The sequence below is a fragment of the Durio zibethinus genome, chromosome 14, assembly GCF_047325235.1.
Source record: "Durio zibethinus cultivar Kanyao isolate XHJ-2024 chromosome 14, ASM4732523v1, whole genome shotgun sequence".
NCBI lineage: Eukaryota > Viridiplantae > Streptophyta > Magnoliopsida > Malvales > Malvaceae > Durio > Durio zibethinus.
This window is the reverse complement of record NC_143175.1, coordinates 21,861,392-21,875,510: the sequence shown is the minus strand read 5'-3', so window position 1 is coordinate 21,875,510 and position 14,119 is coordinate 21,861,392. Positions and strand designations below refer to the sequence as shown.

Sequence of the window (14,119 nt, the reverse complement as noted above, 5' to 3'; positions counted from 1 at the left end):
TGCACAAAAGTTATGAGAGCTGTATCTACTTGATTTGGTTTTTTAAGTTGGCCTGTTGACACTTAAAAACTTATTTATGTGTTAAAATGACAATTATTATGTATTGTTGGCTTTGTTTATTATTTGATATATATTAGAGTAATATTTTTTAAAACTTATTGTTTAATTTATTTTGATTAAACAAGTTGAGATAAGTATTTATTTATCTTTTTTCTTGTAAAATGTTGTTGAAATTATTAAAATTTTTAGTGATTTAATTTGAATAATACATGAATTTGAGTTTTATTGAATTGAATTTATAGCTAAATAATTATTCAAAATAGGAAAAATGATAAAAAATTGGATATTTAATTGAATTGATCGAACTAAATCGATTTTCGGTTGGTTCAATTAAATTAGTATTTAAAATTTTGTTGGTCGGTTCGGTTACTTGTAGAATAAAAGTCTATTAATTCAGTTATTAATTTTTTCAGACTGAACTGATCGATTACTCACCCTTAGTGTCTAGGTGGATATATATATCATTAGATCACAAGCGTGGCACAGTATCTCCTCAAAGTATAGTAATCTCGGGAGATGGTTGGGGCTGGTGGGTTTTGTATCACACTTTTGTGTTAAATCGTAAAGTTAGATGGTAGCATTCGCCATACCTCTCGATTTTTCCTATTTAAGCTAGAGAGTAAGGAACCAATGATCATAAGAGAATGTTTATGTATGAGAGCACCAATGAGCCTAGAGGAGAAGCAGGCTAGTAGGCAAGCAAGTTGCTAAACTTTTATGGCTATTCGGTAGCACGTGCAATAGTGGGTTACAATTGGGTCAACATACTTGAGTAACGCAATGATATGTAGGTATGGTGTTGGGTGTTCATCATACATGAAGGCAATCTGCAATAAAGGTAAGGGGCGATGCCTCAAGATTTAAAATTCATAGTTAATGAAATGAGCCTAATGTAACTCCAGGCTGGCTTGTGACCAACGTTTGTGTTGTGTCTTATGGTTACAGGTACAAAAGCTTCGATTGTGTGTACATGCATGGTGTTGGGTTCTCACCATACTAGAAAGTTTTTGCCTTGTAGGACTCGGGGCTGCACGTCTCTATACGAGATCTTGTTTGGTCGTTGCTCGAAACCTTAGTGCCTTTAGGCACTATATGAGTGCTTGAGACCACTTTGAAACCTGTGGGTTAATTATATGAAGAGAGATGTGGTCCACTCTCAATGAGTTTAATAATTATGCTTGTGACCCTAACGGGTTAGAGCGAATAAAGACTCTTGTAAATATGGCTTACAGGAATCATAGCAAGTTGTCCATGAGAAAATAGACTCGAGAAAAACTAACCTTGACTACGAGTAGCTTTTGTGCACATAATCGTGTAGTTTAAGCATAAAAAATGCACGGTTTGTGATAATAGGCTTGTTGACCTTTTCTTTTTTTTTTTTTAATAAAAAAGAAAAGGCTACTAATTTATAAACATAAAAAGGGAAATAAAAAGTTAATTTTCATTAAAAAAAAGTAAAAATTCATTTATTCTGATTTTTTTCTTTTTTAAAATTATTTTTATGTCTTTACCTATCAATTTAAAATTACTTATTTTTACAGGTTATAAATAAATTTATATTACTCTTTAAGTAATGTTTGGTATGGGGTGATTAATTCAAAAAATATAATGTTTTATACAAAATTATTAAATCATTATATTTAATAAGTATTTAATGATTTTACATGACGGGTAATCTTAGATCACCAAAAGCAATCTAAGTCACTATTTCAGAAAATTATCTAATTTTTATTCAAAAAGGTGAAAAACTTTTATTACAAAAATAAAATGATATGTAAAACTTTTAATTGTTAATATTACCCATTTAATATGAAAATTAAAAACTTACTTTCTCTTAAAATCGTAATTATTTTATATTATAATCTTTTATATTTTTAAACTAATATTTATTATAACAAGTTTAAAAATATTTTTTATGTTTTATATTTTTTAATATTTTATATATAGAAGATAGTCTTTTTATTTTTCTTTTGTTATAAACTTAATTGATTAGTTTTATTTATTAATTCAAATATTTTTTACATAATTTATATATAAAATTTATTAATATTTTATAAATTATTATTTTTAAACAACATTAAAATCATTAATTTGTGTAACTATTACAATGTACATGATTATTTTTGCATTTTTAAAAAAATAATATTTAATTTTTAATAATATAAAATACAATTATCTTTAATTTTTAAAAATCCATAATTATTAACTAAATAAAATGATTTCAAATCATGAATAATAAAATCATTTTGATAATAAAATCATCTTGGTATTATTTTGATAATAAAATCATTTTGATAATTAAATTATCATAATAATATTATAAATGATACAAAACATTATCTAAAAAAATACCCCAAAAAATTTTTGAAAAAATATTCAGATAGTTCTCATTACAGTAAAAACCGCCAAGGTACCAACTAACTATATTAAATAAAATATTTAATTTAATTAATACATGTCATGTTACTTGGACGTTTAACAACTCTGATATTATAAAATTCTTGTCTTCGAAGGAAATATACTAATTTATCAAACGATAACAACATAAAAAATTAAAAAAAAAATGTTAAAAACGTATGAATTCTCCAACCCATTTTAATAATAAATAAATTAAACTATCCCTCTGACTGGATAAAAAAAATATTTCCATAAAAAAGCAGAATATAATATAATGTTCATAAACATTAAATATGATTTAAAATTTGGCTTAAAACTTTCAATTTCAGGTAACTAAGGTTACAACATTTTTAGAACTATGTCTTTGTCTCTCTTCATATTTCATTTTCAAGTTCTGTGTGAAATGGACATGAACGAAGCATTGGTTCTAATTTTGACAAACACAAAGCAACTTTGCATGTATTATATGCGCTAAGATGAGAATATATGGTCCAAAATTTGGAGATTTGGGCATGTGGGGATGAGATTGCACCCTTTTCAACTTCTTCCAAATCAGCCATTTTGGACTGACTCTCTAAGGTTTTGATAAATGGACCGAAAAATAATTTTCGAGAATGCCCAATTTGACAAAGATGTTTTCACTTTGGTATCGGTGGCTGTAGCCAACTTTGGACTATTATTAGCTAACACCTCATTTTTGTGGGGGATATGACATGGAAATGGCCGGCTCGATTGGCTCCCTCCCATGGGGACCGAGGTCAAATCATTGCAAACACTTGGCACTCTATGGTTGCGCCGACCGGTTCAATCAAGAGATGAAAATCATTTGTGTTTGGTTGTGGATTTCACCAGAAAATCAATGTTTGATTTAGTGGTCTATGATGAAACTTGCTTGTTCCTTTACCTCATTGCTAGTTCAGTTTTGTATGTACCTTCTTGTTAGTGTAATTTGTCAATTTTCGATAGTAAGTGGTCTTAATTTTGAATTTTATTAATTTATTTTTGTCGATATTCTCAAATGAACAATTTTATACACAATGATATTAGACCCGTCAAGGGCCAAATTATCCGCTCCGAGATTGAAAATCTATCCAAAATTTAAGAGGATTTTAACATTAATATTAGGCCCAATAAACGAGTTTACACTTAAAATTAAAAGTTTATTAAGATCATTTAAAGAAATTAAAAAAAAAATTGAACAATTCTATATTTACAATACATATTGCCTTATTAAAAAAAAAATGAATAATCTATCTAACCCAAAACTTTGTTTTTGAAAAAATCTGCATTTATATGTATGAGCAACTGAATTAATTGAAGAACAATGAGCAGATTAGAGGGCTCTAGAATGAATGGATATATTTGATCGAAATTTACACAAATGGGGTCATCTTGGCTGTGGATGGGTCATTTTCATGTGGGTGAAGGATGTAAAAATGGTTAAATAATTTATAGATTTGCCTTTCCTTTTATGTGATGGTGTCTATGATCATTAATGTCTTTGGGTCCTTAGCAGCCACCATGTCAGACTGTGCTTTTACTTTGAACTTGGACTGTGTATAAATAAATCAATAATATGTGAAGATTATTATATTTTTTTCTCCTTTTAATTATAAGCAATGATGCTTCTAATTAATGTTATGGTTGGTTGGATTATAAAATTGAAGCAAATGTTTATATTTGTTGTGTTTCTTTGAAACAGCAAAATATATTTGAAATGGGATAAAATGAATGGTTAGAATCACTAAAACAACAAGATTAAAATATATTTGTTGGGACTTCCTAGAGCAATTACCTTTACTAAAATTTTGATCGGAAAACACTTCTTATTTTGACTCAAGATTTGAGTTAAAAACTTTGAAAATCTTCGAGTTTCTCGAGATTGCGAGATTTTTTTTCGTTTCAAAAGGGCTTAGCCCACCTAGTGAATGCTAGGCCTTATGAAACAGTACAGGCCACTGGGAATTTGACATGGGCTTCAACATTAATCCAATTTCTCTTCTATTAGCCCAACCTTAACTGCCTTCGCTGCTCTACCGAGCTTTGCTTGGATGATCAAGAAATGGATTCTTTGGCAAAGAAGATTAAAATAATAATAATAATAATAATAATAATAATAATTGAGATTAAGAATTAAGATTTTTTTTATTTGCTAAATTCTCTTAGACATGAGCCAGTAACGTGGGTCCATTGTACTTGAGAATCCGAGGGAAGAAAAAGCTACTTTATGCATAGCCATGCACCTCAAGGCCTCGTGATTTTCCTTTGTATTCTTTTGAGAAAAAGTAGCGAAGCAAATGAGATTATCATATCAATTTCTTATTTCTCGACCCTACATTTGTTGATTTATTAATTTAATCGTACAAGTATGGCCTTCATCTTCATGGACTGAACAGCTGGGATTTTCTTCATCAATTTGTTGGGGTTTGGTCATATGTCTTGACCAAAATACTAACCACTACTAATTTATAACTATATTGCCCATAAATGCTTCAATTAGTTAATCGTGATTTCGTCTACAAACAACTCAGCTTTTAGACTTTGTGGATATGCAACATTTTTCAAGACTATTGTCAGAGTGGCAACATTTTTTCAAGACTTAGGTACTTTGCCATTTTTGAAAACAAAGTAGTCTGATAAAATCAATCCAAATCTGTACTCGAAAAGTTCTATTAAAGATCCAACTCAAATTGGACCAAGCCCACAAACTTGATGGACGGTCTGATCCATGAACACACACAGTATATGGTTCACGGATATACCTCTAATCAAATACTTGTTTATCGAAATAATATATATATATAATAATGTAATAAATGTGAAAGTAAATGGCAATAACTGTGATTATAGTTAAATCTGGGGGCAAGAGTGGGTGCGTAGATCATTCCGACATTCTTGAACAATGAGATGAGAGGGGCAGAGGCGGCCATGGCATCCGTCCAAGTCTACTCGCATCCTTATGTCGGGACCACTTTTGATTCCTCCAAAGCTGACTGATTATTATTTTATTATTATTATTATTTCCCCAAAGCCTTGCCCACGTGGGCTTCACTTCCTTTTCTCCTTTGCCTTTTTACTCCTCCTCACCTTCTTCTCACTTAATTTCTACGTAAAAAATTTCGCTATAATATTTAAAGGTTTTAGGTTTAAGTAAAAATTATTAATAAATAAAATATATAAAATGGATCTTTTTTTTTTTTTAATTTTCTACAACTACTTTAGGTGAATTTAATTCTTTATACTTTAATTTTTTTTTATTTTTTACTTGATTTATATATTTTTTATACTTTCAAAATTTTATTGATATTTGTTTTCATATATTAATTTTTATTTATATTTAATACATTATTTGTGCATATAAATTATTAATGACATGTGATTTGTTTGGTAGAATATTAAATTTTTAATTTTAATGATAAAAATTTAATATGCTTCAAATATGAAAAAATAATAAAAATTTTAATTTTTAAATTACTAGATTTGGTTTGAATTTTGCTCAAATTTAATATATGGTGAATTTATCATTTTTAATCAAAAGAGAGAATTTAGAAAATAATAAATCTATTCACTCTATCAATAATCTAATCAGATATTGTCTTTCATAATAGATTGCCTTTTTCTATTGATTAAGATTGAATAAAAACAATTCTATTTCCAGTGATTAGTTGGATCCAAAACAAGCACACTACATTATATGATTCAGATAGTGATTAAAAAGAACAAAATAAAAGTAGTACTACTTATAAAAACAATATACTAATAAAAAATAAAGCCGACAAAAGAAAGGGCAAAGCCCACTTCTTCAAACACCAGTCATCTGATCAGACAATCACATTAATTTTCTTTCCCTTTCTAGGCCTTAATAAGTCTGCTGGTTGCTGGTTTTCTTTCCTGCCTGCTTTCCCTTTAACTCCTATTTCTCCATTTCACATTTCAACAATTTCATCTAGCCTTGTTCTACCTAATAATGTGACCCTTTTTGTTGCTGTCTTTAATTCTTCCTTAATCTCTTTTTCCTTTGCTCATAGCAAATAGCCATAGATCTTTCTTCTTCATTAATCCTGTTCTTCTTCTTTCTTTCTTTCTTTCTTTTTTAATAATTTTCCTTTCTGGGTTTTTCATTTTCACCAAAAGGAATGTAAGAGAAAAGAAGAATCTTTGATTCACTTTGTGAAGAGCATATTCCTCTTGCAACCAAGCCCAGTTCAACTTTTTCTTTCTAAATTTATCACCTTTTTTTAGTGTTAAAAAGAAAAAAAAACTGAATCATCTGTAATATCATTGTCCAGAGCCCATCTTTTCCAGCTTTGAAAATGATGGCGTTTTTCCAACAGTGCATTTCTATTCTCCTGAATTTGGGTCCCATAAATGCTTAAAAGTTTTTTTTTTTTTTTAATTGACGCCACCTGCTCATCGATATCACATTGTTTAAAATCTTTTTACAGTTCATTCATGCATAATAAATAAATATATATTTTCATTTTGTTTAAGTCATATTCTTTTCTGTTATTCTAATATTCATTCAACCACTTCTGAAATCTTGTTGCTTTGGTCAAGTTTTTAGTGCTCACTCGTTGATAAGTGCCCTAAAAGGGTTCTTCCTTTTCTGGTTATGCTCAAGGTGCTATTCTATGCCTGCTGCTTGAATTTCTGGTCTCTTGACTTATTCTTTCAGGTACCAAACTCTGAAAATATTTGCTTCCCTTTCTTCAATTATTATAATTTCTTTTGATTTTTGTTGCTAATCCCTTGAAATGTTAAGTTTTTAGCCGGCTTTTACCTAATAAACATTGAAATGTGGTTCCATTACTTTGATTCAACGTAGATAGTTCACAAATTTTGAAGTTTGTAGTTATAGTTTTCTATGAGCTGCATTATGATTGGTCTTGAAAATCATGCACTTTGCCTACTTTCCTCCTTTATCTTAGCCTAATTACATGCTAAAAGAGGTTAAATGTCTTAATCAGTGCTAAGTTTTATAGTGTTTTTGTTTTTGTTTTCATTATTGTACTGATTTTTTTTTTAATGTTGTATCTCTAAAGCATATGCAAATATGCTTGAAGAGGAGAGATTCCTCCATGGTTCTGCGCTCCTGCTATGTATCTCTCTTGGGTCTTTGCTATTTGGGGTTGCAGTTTCAGAAATTCCATTGGGATCTAAACTTTCTGTAGAAGAAAATAATTCATGGGTTTCTTCTAATGGTGATTTTGCAATTGGATTCTATAACCGCCCTGATCTTCCAAACCAGTTTAGTGTTGGCATTCGTTTCAATTCCAAGTCAATTCCTGTTGATAAACAGATAGTGGTTTGGGTTGCTGGAGCTGATGTTACTGTTAGTAACAATTCTTATTTCCAGCTTCGAGAGAATGGAGAATTGGTTCTTTTTGATGCCTTGCAGAGTCAAGAAGTGTGGACCAGCAAAACAAGCCAATTATCTGTTGCTTTAGCTTTTCTTCGTGATGATGGCAATCTTGTCTTACTGAATGAGAAGAAAGATGTAATTTGGCAAAGCTTTGATAATCCAACAGATGCGCTTCTTCCTGGCCAGAGACTTTCCTCCTCTAGAATATTGAGAGCTGCCAGCCAAAATTATGTTTCAAGTGTATATAGCCTCTGTATGAATGTTTCTGGTCAACTACAGCTAAGGTGGGAAAGCAGCATCACCTATTGGAGAGCTGGAGGGCCTTCTCACTCAAATCTCAGTGCTGTTCTCACTCCTGATGGAAGCCTGCAACTTGTGGCCCCAAATTTGGGACCTGTTTGGTCTGTGTTTGGAGAAGATCATAATGACACGGTAAGATTTAGGTTCCTTCGGCTGGATGTGGATGGCAATTTACGGTTATATTCATGGATAGAGGTTTCACAAACATGGAGATCAGTTTGGCAAGCCGTTGAGAATCAGTGTAATGTCTTTGCAACTTGTGATCAGCGAGGCATCTGTGCATTTAATGCATCTGGTTCCCCTGTTTGCACATGCCCATTTCACCACACAGCGCATTCTAATTCAAAATGTTTGGTTTCATCTCGGCATGAGTGCAAATCCGGGTCCATTATGGTTGAGCATGCCAGCATGTTTCTTTACGGAATTTACCCAGTCAATGATTCTATCTCCCTAACTAGTTTAGACCAATGCAAAAGCATGTGCCTCAGTGACTCAAGTTGTACTGCTGTAACCTTCACAAATGATGGAAATCCAAAATGCAGGATGATGAAAACTCAGTATGTTAGTGGTTATTCAGATTCCTCCTTTAGTTCCACTTCTTTTGTGAAGAGGTGTTCAGACCCCATAGCTGTTGATCCCATCTTCCAAATGAAGTCCCCGCCACAAGCACACAAGGAGTCTTATAAAATTTGCATTCCTTGTATTGTTGGAGCAGCCTCAGGCACAATTTTTGTGTTTGTTGTGATTCATTTGGGAATTGGATTTTACCTTTATAAAAGAAGAAACACTTACCGGAGAATGGCTGCTGTAGCTTATTCCAGTCCTGAGTCAAAATGTTTAATCATGTTATCCTTCACTGAGATCAAGGACCTTACAGGCAATTTCAACCTCCAAATTGGGCCTAAGATGTTCAAAGGTGCCTTATCTCACAACCAACCAGTTGCAGTCAAAAAACTGGAAGCTACCATTGAAGCAAGAAAATTTCGAGCTGCAGTGTCAAAGGTAGGAAGCATTTATCACAAAGGTCTTGTCAAGCTGGAAGGCTATTGTTGTGAGTTGGATCACAGGTATTTAGTCTATGAATATGCCAAGAATGGCTCGGTGGAGAAATATATTGATGATCCAACACTGGCTGAGAGACTGACTTGGAGAAAGAGAATGGAGATTTGCTTAAGTGTCAGTAGAGCCATATTTTATTTGCACACAGAGTGTAGAGAATTTTTATGCCATGGAAATTTGAAATGTGAAAATATAGTCCTTGATGAAAATTTTGAGGCTAAAGTGAACGAATTCGGGTTGGGGATGCTTTATGGTGAGACAGCCACCCATAGGGCTTCAGCACAAAAGGATGTGGAGGATTTTGGCAAGATAGTTTTGATACTAGTTAGTGGCTTTAAAGAAGTGAATGATGTTTTTGATTGGGTTTACAAAGAATGGATGGAAGGTCATCCAAAGAATGTAGTAGATAAAAGACTTGAGGATGAAGTCGATGCCCAAGAACTGGAGCGTGCATTGAGAATTGCATTTTGGTGCCTTCAGGCAGATGAACGTGTGAAGCCATCTATGGGGGAGGTAGTGAAGGTGTTGGAGGGTACACTTCCTGTTGATCCTCCTCCACCACCTTTTGGTTGCTGGAGAGCACCAAGGGAGGAAGAAGACTCATCAGAGTTAGGCTCAAAGACATTAGGATTGTGATGTACAAGTCATCATTTTCGTTGATTTTTCATTCCCATTTTTGTACAGTTAGTAGGACTAACATTCACAGTAATGACACTCTTTAGAGGCTTTGTTCCAAAAGGGGGCATCTGCCAAAATTTCGCCTACTAATGTTAGTGCAAGAGCCGCCTTCCTTTCGTCAAATTGTCGTTCTTTTCTTTAATATTTTGGCTCAGCTTTTTCTGTACTTTCTCATGGTTTTAGTTTCAGACTTTGAGTACCAACATAAGCGGGCATTCTTTGGTTGAGTGGGGTCTCGTTGCTCAAGCAAAATTGAAAGGTATGAAGGGCGGCTGAGCAGATGGCCGACGGACAGTGCATCCTGGGTCGGGCTTGACATATTAAACCTGGAGCTCCTTCTGCTTAACAACTCCTGAGTCCTGAATCAAGATGATTATAATAAGAAGCCACCAAGCTTTGATGATCTGAAAATGTGACCGAATTATAATAAAAAATGATAGCTATCAATAAAACCATGACCATATTCTTTGGAAATTCAAATTAGGCTGTTTAGGTAATACCCCAACTTCGAACATTTTTTTTTAATGAAAGTCATCTTACTTGTGTATTTGTTTTAATTATTTCAGAGGTTATATCTTTTAAAAATTATGTAAGTTACCCTAAAAATGATATTATATCAAGGATATGCTTGAAATTTTATTTTAATTTGAAAAAAAAAATTATACACACCAGACATTAAATAAAAAACACAACTTGAAAGTTAAAATAAAATATTGTTGATAAAGTTTATCTAAATTATCTAAGTACATAGTGTTACGGGTGGAGCTTTAAATATAATATAGTTTTAATATATTTTATCAAAATTTATAGTTTAAAATAAATAAATTTTAAAATTTTTTGATTTTAAGAAGTTTTTATATTTTAATACATAAATAAATAAAATTATATATTTTCTCTAGTTTTATAATTTTAAATAAATAAATTTCAAAATTTTATTTTTTAAATAAGTTTTATTTTAATTTTTAGAATATAATATATTTTTAATATATTTTACCAATTCTATATTTTAAAATAAATAATATTTTATATTTTATATTTTTAATAAGTTTTTATTTTTTAATTTTTAAATATAATATGTTTTTATATTTTATCTAGTTTTATAATTTAAAATAAATAAAATAACTAAAATTTTAAATTTTAAAAAATTAGATAATATATTATAGTGTAAAATAAATAAAATTTAAAATTTCTAATTTTAATATTTTTTTATAAATTTTTATATATAATATTAACTTTTAAAATTAAACTTAAATACAAAAATTACAAATAATCTAAGCATCCACTTTTCTGTCGTCGATGCAGACACGGGGAGCCAATTATTATTAAAGTCAGATTTAACTAAATATTTTACAAAAAAAAATAAAATTATTTTAATGCAACATTAAAGATTTAACAACCAACAAATAATATTTAAAAGTAAAAAGAACAAAACAATACGGAACCTAAAATTTACTCTTTTGTCTTTATTTATTTGTCTTACATTGATTTTCATAGAATTAAAATTTTTTTAATTTTAATATACTTAATATTAAAATATTTTTTATAAAATCAAAATTTCTTAATTTTTAATATAAATTTTTTTTAAAATAATAAAAAATAAATATTTTAAATATTTAAAAAATATAATTTTAAGACATCTAACAAAAACAAATAAAAATAATGAGACAAAAGGGGTAAAAAGCACGAAAACTATCTACGCAAATTCTCCTAAAAAGAGAAAATAATTCCCTGGCTGCGGTCCATGGATCCCTTGAATTATGATTACAACAATGAATCACAAACTTAATTTTTTTGGACCAATGAATTACAACCTTGATGTGACATGATTAGGCATTTACTTTTCAGATTCTTCGTAGTAATTAATGAGTGGAGCAGGATTATTAGACATGATATTTTTTAATTTTGAGCCTTATTATCGGATTTACACGTATCCAATTTTTTTTTCCTATTTATGGTACTTGCGCTAGAAATTAAATCGTCTTAGCTTAGTCATTAATCAAGTGAATACCAAAGACTCGAGAAACATTTTAACAATTAAAATTTAATATTTATTTAAAAAATTTTTGAGTTCAAATCATAAAATATATAAAATAAGATATTATGAGATGAAAGAAAATTAAATTTGTCAATTTAAAATTTTAAATAAATAAATAAAATATTCAATAACATGAGTTACACATTTCGTTAATTTTGATTCAACTGGTTTAATTGGGTCAATCAATTTATAATTGATTATTAAGTGACAATAATAATAATAATAATAATAATAATTCGAAAGATACTTCACTAAAAAAAAATTATATATAGATGGGGTTATTAGGCTTAAAATTAAAAGATTGGACTGACAAAATAGAAAGGCCTGCACATGGAAGCCCTATATGTTGCGAAGGCCCACAAATGTTTAATTGGTGGAAACAAAATGGGTTCTTCAAATCAAAGCAATGCCATTGAAAAATATACAAAATAATTTCCTTAAATATATTGGATATACAAAATAACTTACAGAAAACCATACTGTCATTTGATTGTTATAATTATTGACACAATCAATAAGAGATATAATACGTATGTAGCAATTGCTGCAACACTTCCCCAACTGCAAACTTAACCCAGAGCTCCCATCAACTGCTGAACAAACAAAAACTGTTGAACATATAGATCGTAGAAGAAAGACACAAAAAATCAATCAAGTTAAATTAATTAATTAATATATATAGCTTAAGAAATGCTTTATGCAGTTCTAGCTGATGTAGTAGAGCACCTTCCTTTAGTAGCAGTTTGAAACAGCACCTGTCCAACCCCTTGTCCAAGCCCTCCAAGCAGCCCTCCAATGAATTCTATCACCACTTGAGAAGCAACCTTAGCTGCAGATCCTAGCTTGCTCGGCTTATCCATGCCTTTGATACCATTCGCTTGAAGTCCATTCACCATGTTCTTAGCACAAACTGCATGGAGATGATAATCACAGATGGTGCATTGGTACACTCTCCCTGACCTCCTCCGATTGCACCCGCGACATACAAAGCCATCAGGGTCCCCATACGCAGAATGAGCCGGCATGGGCAAGAGCCTTAGGGTGTGTGAGTGGACTGAAATGCTGATTTCGGTTGACAACATTGCACAGCATGGGTGCATTTGGAAACTGCATACTTTGCATTTGAAAACGCATCCTTTGGTGGTTTTGGCACAGATATCGCACTTCGGTTTCAATAATCCTCCTTTAACTAAAATTAATTTTTTTATTGTAAAGTTTCAATCAGTATCAAGTATGAAGATCTTGAACACAATATATAATTTAACTGATTGTCATCCACTATATTTTAGTGAACAATCTAGGTATTTAGTGGTTGTAAAGTCTTGAAGTTTGCTTTACTTTGAACTATATATATAAATATATACACTTGCAAGTGATGAAAGGGGAAAAAAAAAAAGAGCGGAACTAACTAGTTAATTACCAGGTTTTGGTAAGAATATGATGTCGTGAAGGGGGTGGATGGGATGTCTCTTAAGAGCTGGAGGAGCAAAGGCGCAGAAATCATGTAGCTGATAGTCACAGTCAGCGCAGGTGTAGCACTCGCCGGCGCCATACTCCTTGCAAGCTGCGCAGGTGAAGAGGTCAGGCAGGTAAGTTTGCGAGATGGGGTGTTGATGGTGAGCGACATGGAAGATTTCATCTACCAGCTGGGGGACCTCAGGGGAGGTTGGGAATTCTACCTGATGAGGAGACCTCCAGCTGGTTCCAACTATAGTCTGTTGAACATACATGGAATTAGGAGACTTGTTTTTTAAGGAAAACGAATTGGTCTTCTTCAAGGAGGGTTTGTTGCTCATCATCATCATCTGTATGCTCATGTAGCTAATCTAAGCTAGCGGTGCAATTTGGGAATGACTGATGGAGTATTTATGCTTGAAAAGTTGACGCTATTGACCATTTTGGAATGCAAAACTGACGGTACGACAACAAACAACCAATGGCAATGGGGGGAATTACCAATTAACTTTATACCAAAATTATTTATTTATTATATATTATTGATCACAATTTTTTTTTTTTTTGTAAATTAAGATTCAATAATAATAGTATAACATTAATTTTTCAGCTACAAAATCTTTGTTGTGTTGTGCTTTGTGAGATTAGTTTATTAGTTAATTGATATTGATAAATGGGTACAGTAATTCATCATGTTTCACACTCTCTAATTATTCCATATATATTATGTATAACTTGGATAAGCACAAGTTGCTATGTATATATCATGTGTA

General features: G+C 31.2%; 2 protein-coding genes across 3 annotated transcripts; one reads left to right on the top strand and one right to left on the bottom strand.

Moving 5' to 3' along the window:
• The first annotated feature begins 6,261 nt into the window (after positions 1 to 6,261).
• Positions 6,262 to 10,255, top strand: LOC111295588 (G-type lectin S-receptor-like serine/threonine-protein kinase SD3-1). The gene is made up of 2 exons (XM_022889131.2): positions 6,262 to 7,132; positions 7,500 to 10,255. The coding sequence occupies exon 2, from the start codon at positions 7,511 to 7,513 to the stop codon at positions 9,812 to 9,814; it is 2,304 nt and encodes a 767-aa protein (XP_022744866.2). The 5' UTR covers positions 6,262 to 7,132; positions 7,500 to 7,510; the 3' UTR covers positions 9,815 to 10,255.
• A 1,965-nt stretch (positions 10,256 to 12,220) lies between these two features.
• Positions 12,221 to 13,741, bottom strand: LOC111295296 (protein VACUOLELESS GAMETOPHYTES-like). 2 transcript variants are annotated; one of them, XM_022888725.2, is made up of 3 exons: positions 13,312 to 13,741; positions 12,618 to 13,080; positions 12,221 to 12,481 (listed from the first exon to the last, which is right to left on the bottom strand). In XM_022888725.2, exons 1-3 carry the CDS (start codon positions 13,706 to 13,708, stop codon positions 12,478 to 12,480), a joined length of 864 nt encoding a protein of 287 aa, XP_022744460.2. In that variant the 5' UTR covers positions 13,709 to 13,741; the 3' UTR covers positions 12,221 to 12,477. The 2 variants fall into 2 exon arrangements, with proteins under 2 accessions (XP_022744460.2, XP_089599036.1); XM_089742910.1 differs by having other exon boundaries at positions 12,226 to 13,080.
• Positions 13,742 to 14,119: the final 378 nt, after the last annotated feature.

Excerpts from the sequence above, each read along its gene's own strand:
- LOC111295588 (XM_022889131.2), top strand. The coding sequence starts at position 7,511 with ATGCTTGAAGAGGAGAGATTCCTCCATGGTTCTGCGCTCCTGCTATGT.
- LOC111295296 (XM_089742910.1), bottom strand. The coding sequence starts at position 13,708 with ATGAGCATACAGATGATGATGATGAGCAACAAACCCTCCTTGAAGAAG. Across the intron at positions 13,081-13,311 it reads CATATTCTTACCAAAACCTG|TTAAAGGAGGATTATTGAAA; the intron begins GTAATTAACTAG and ends AATTAATTTTAG.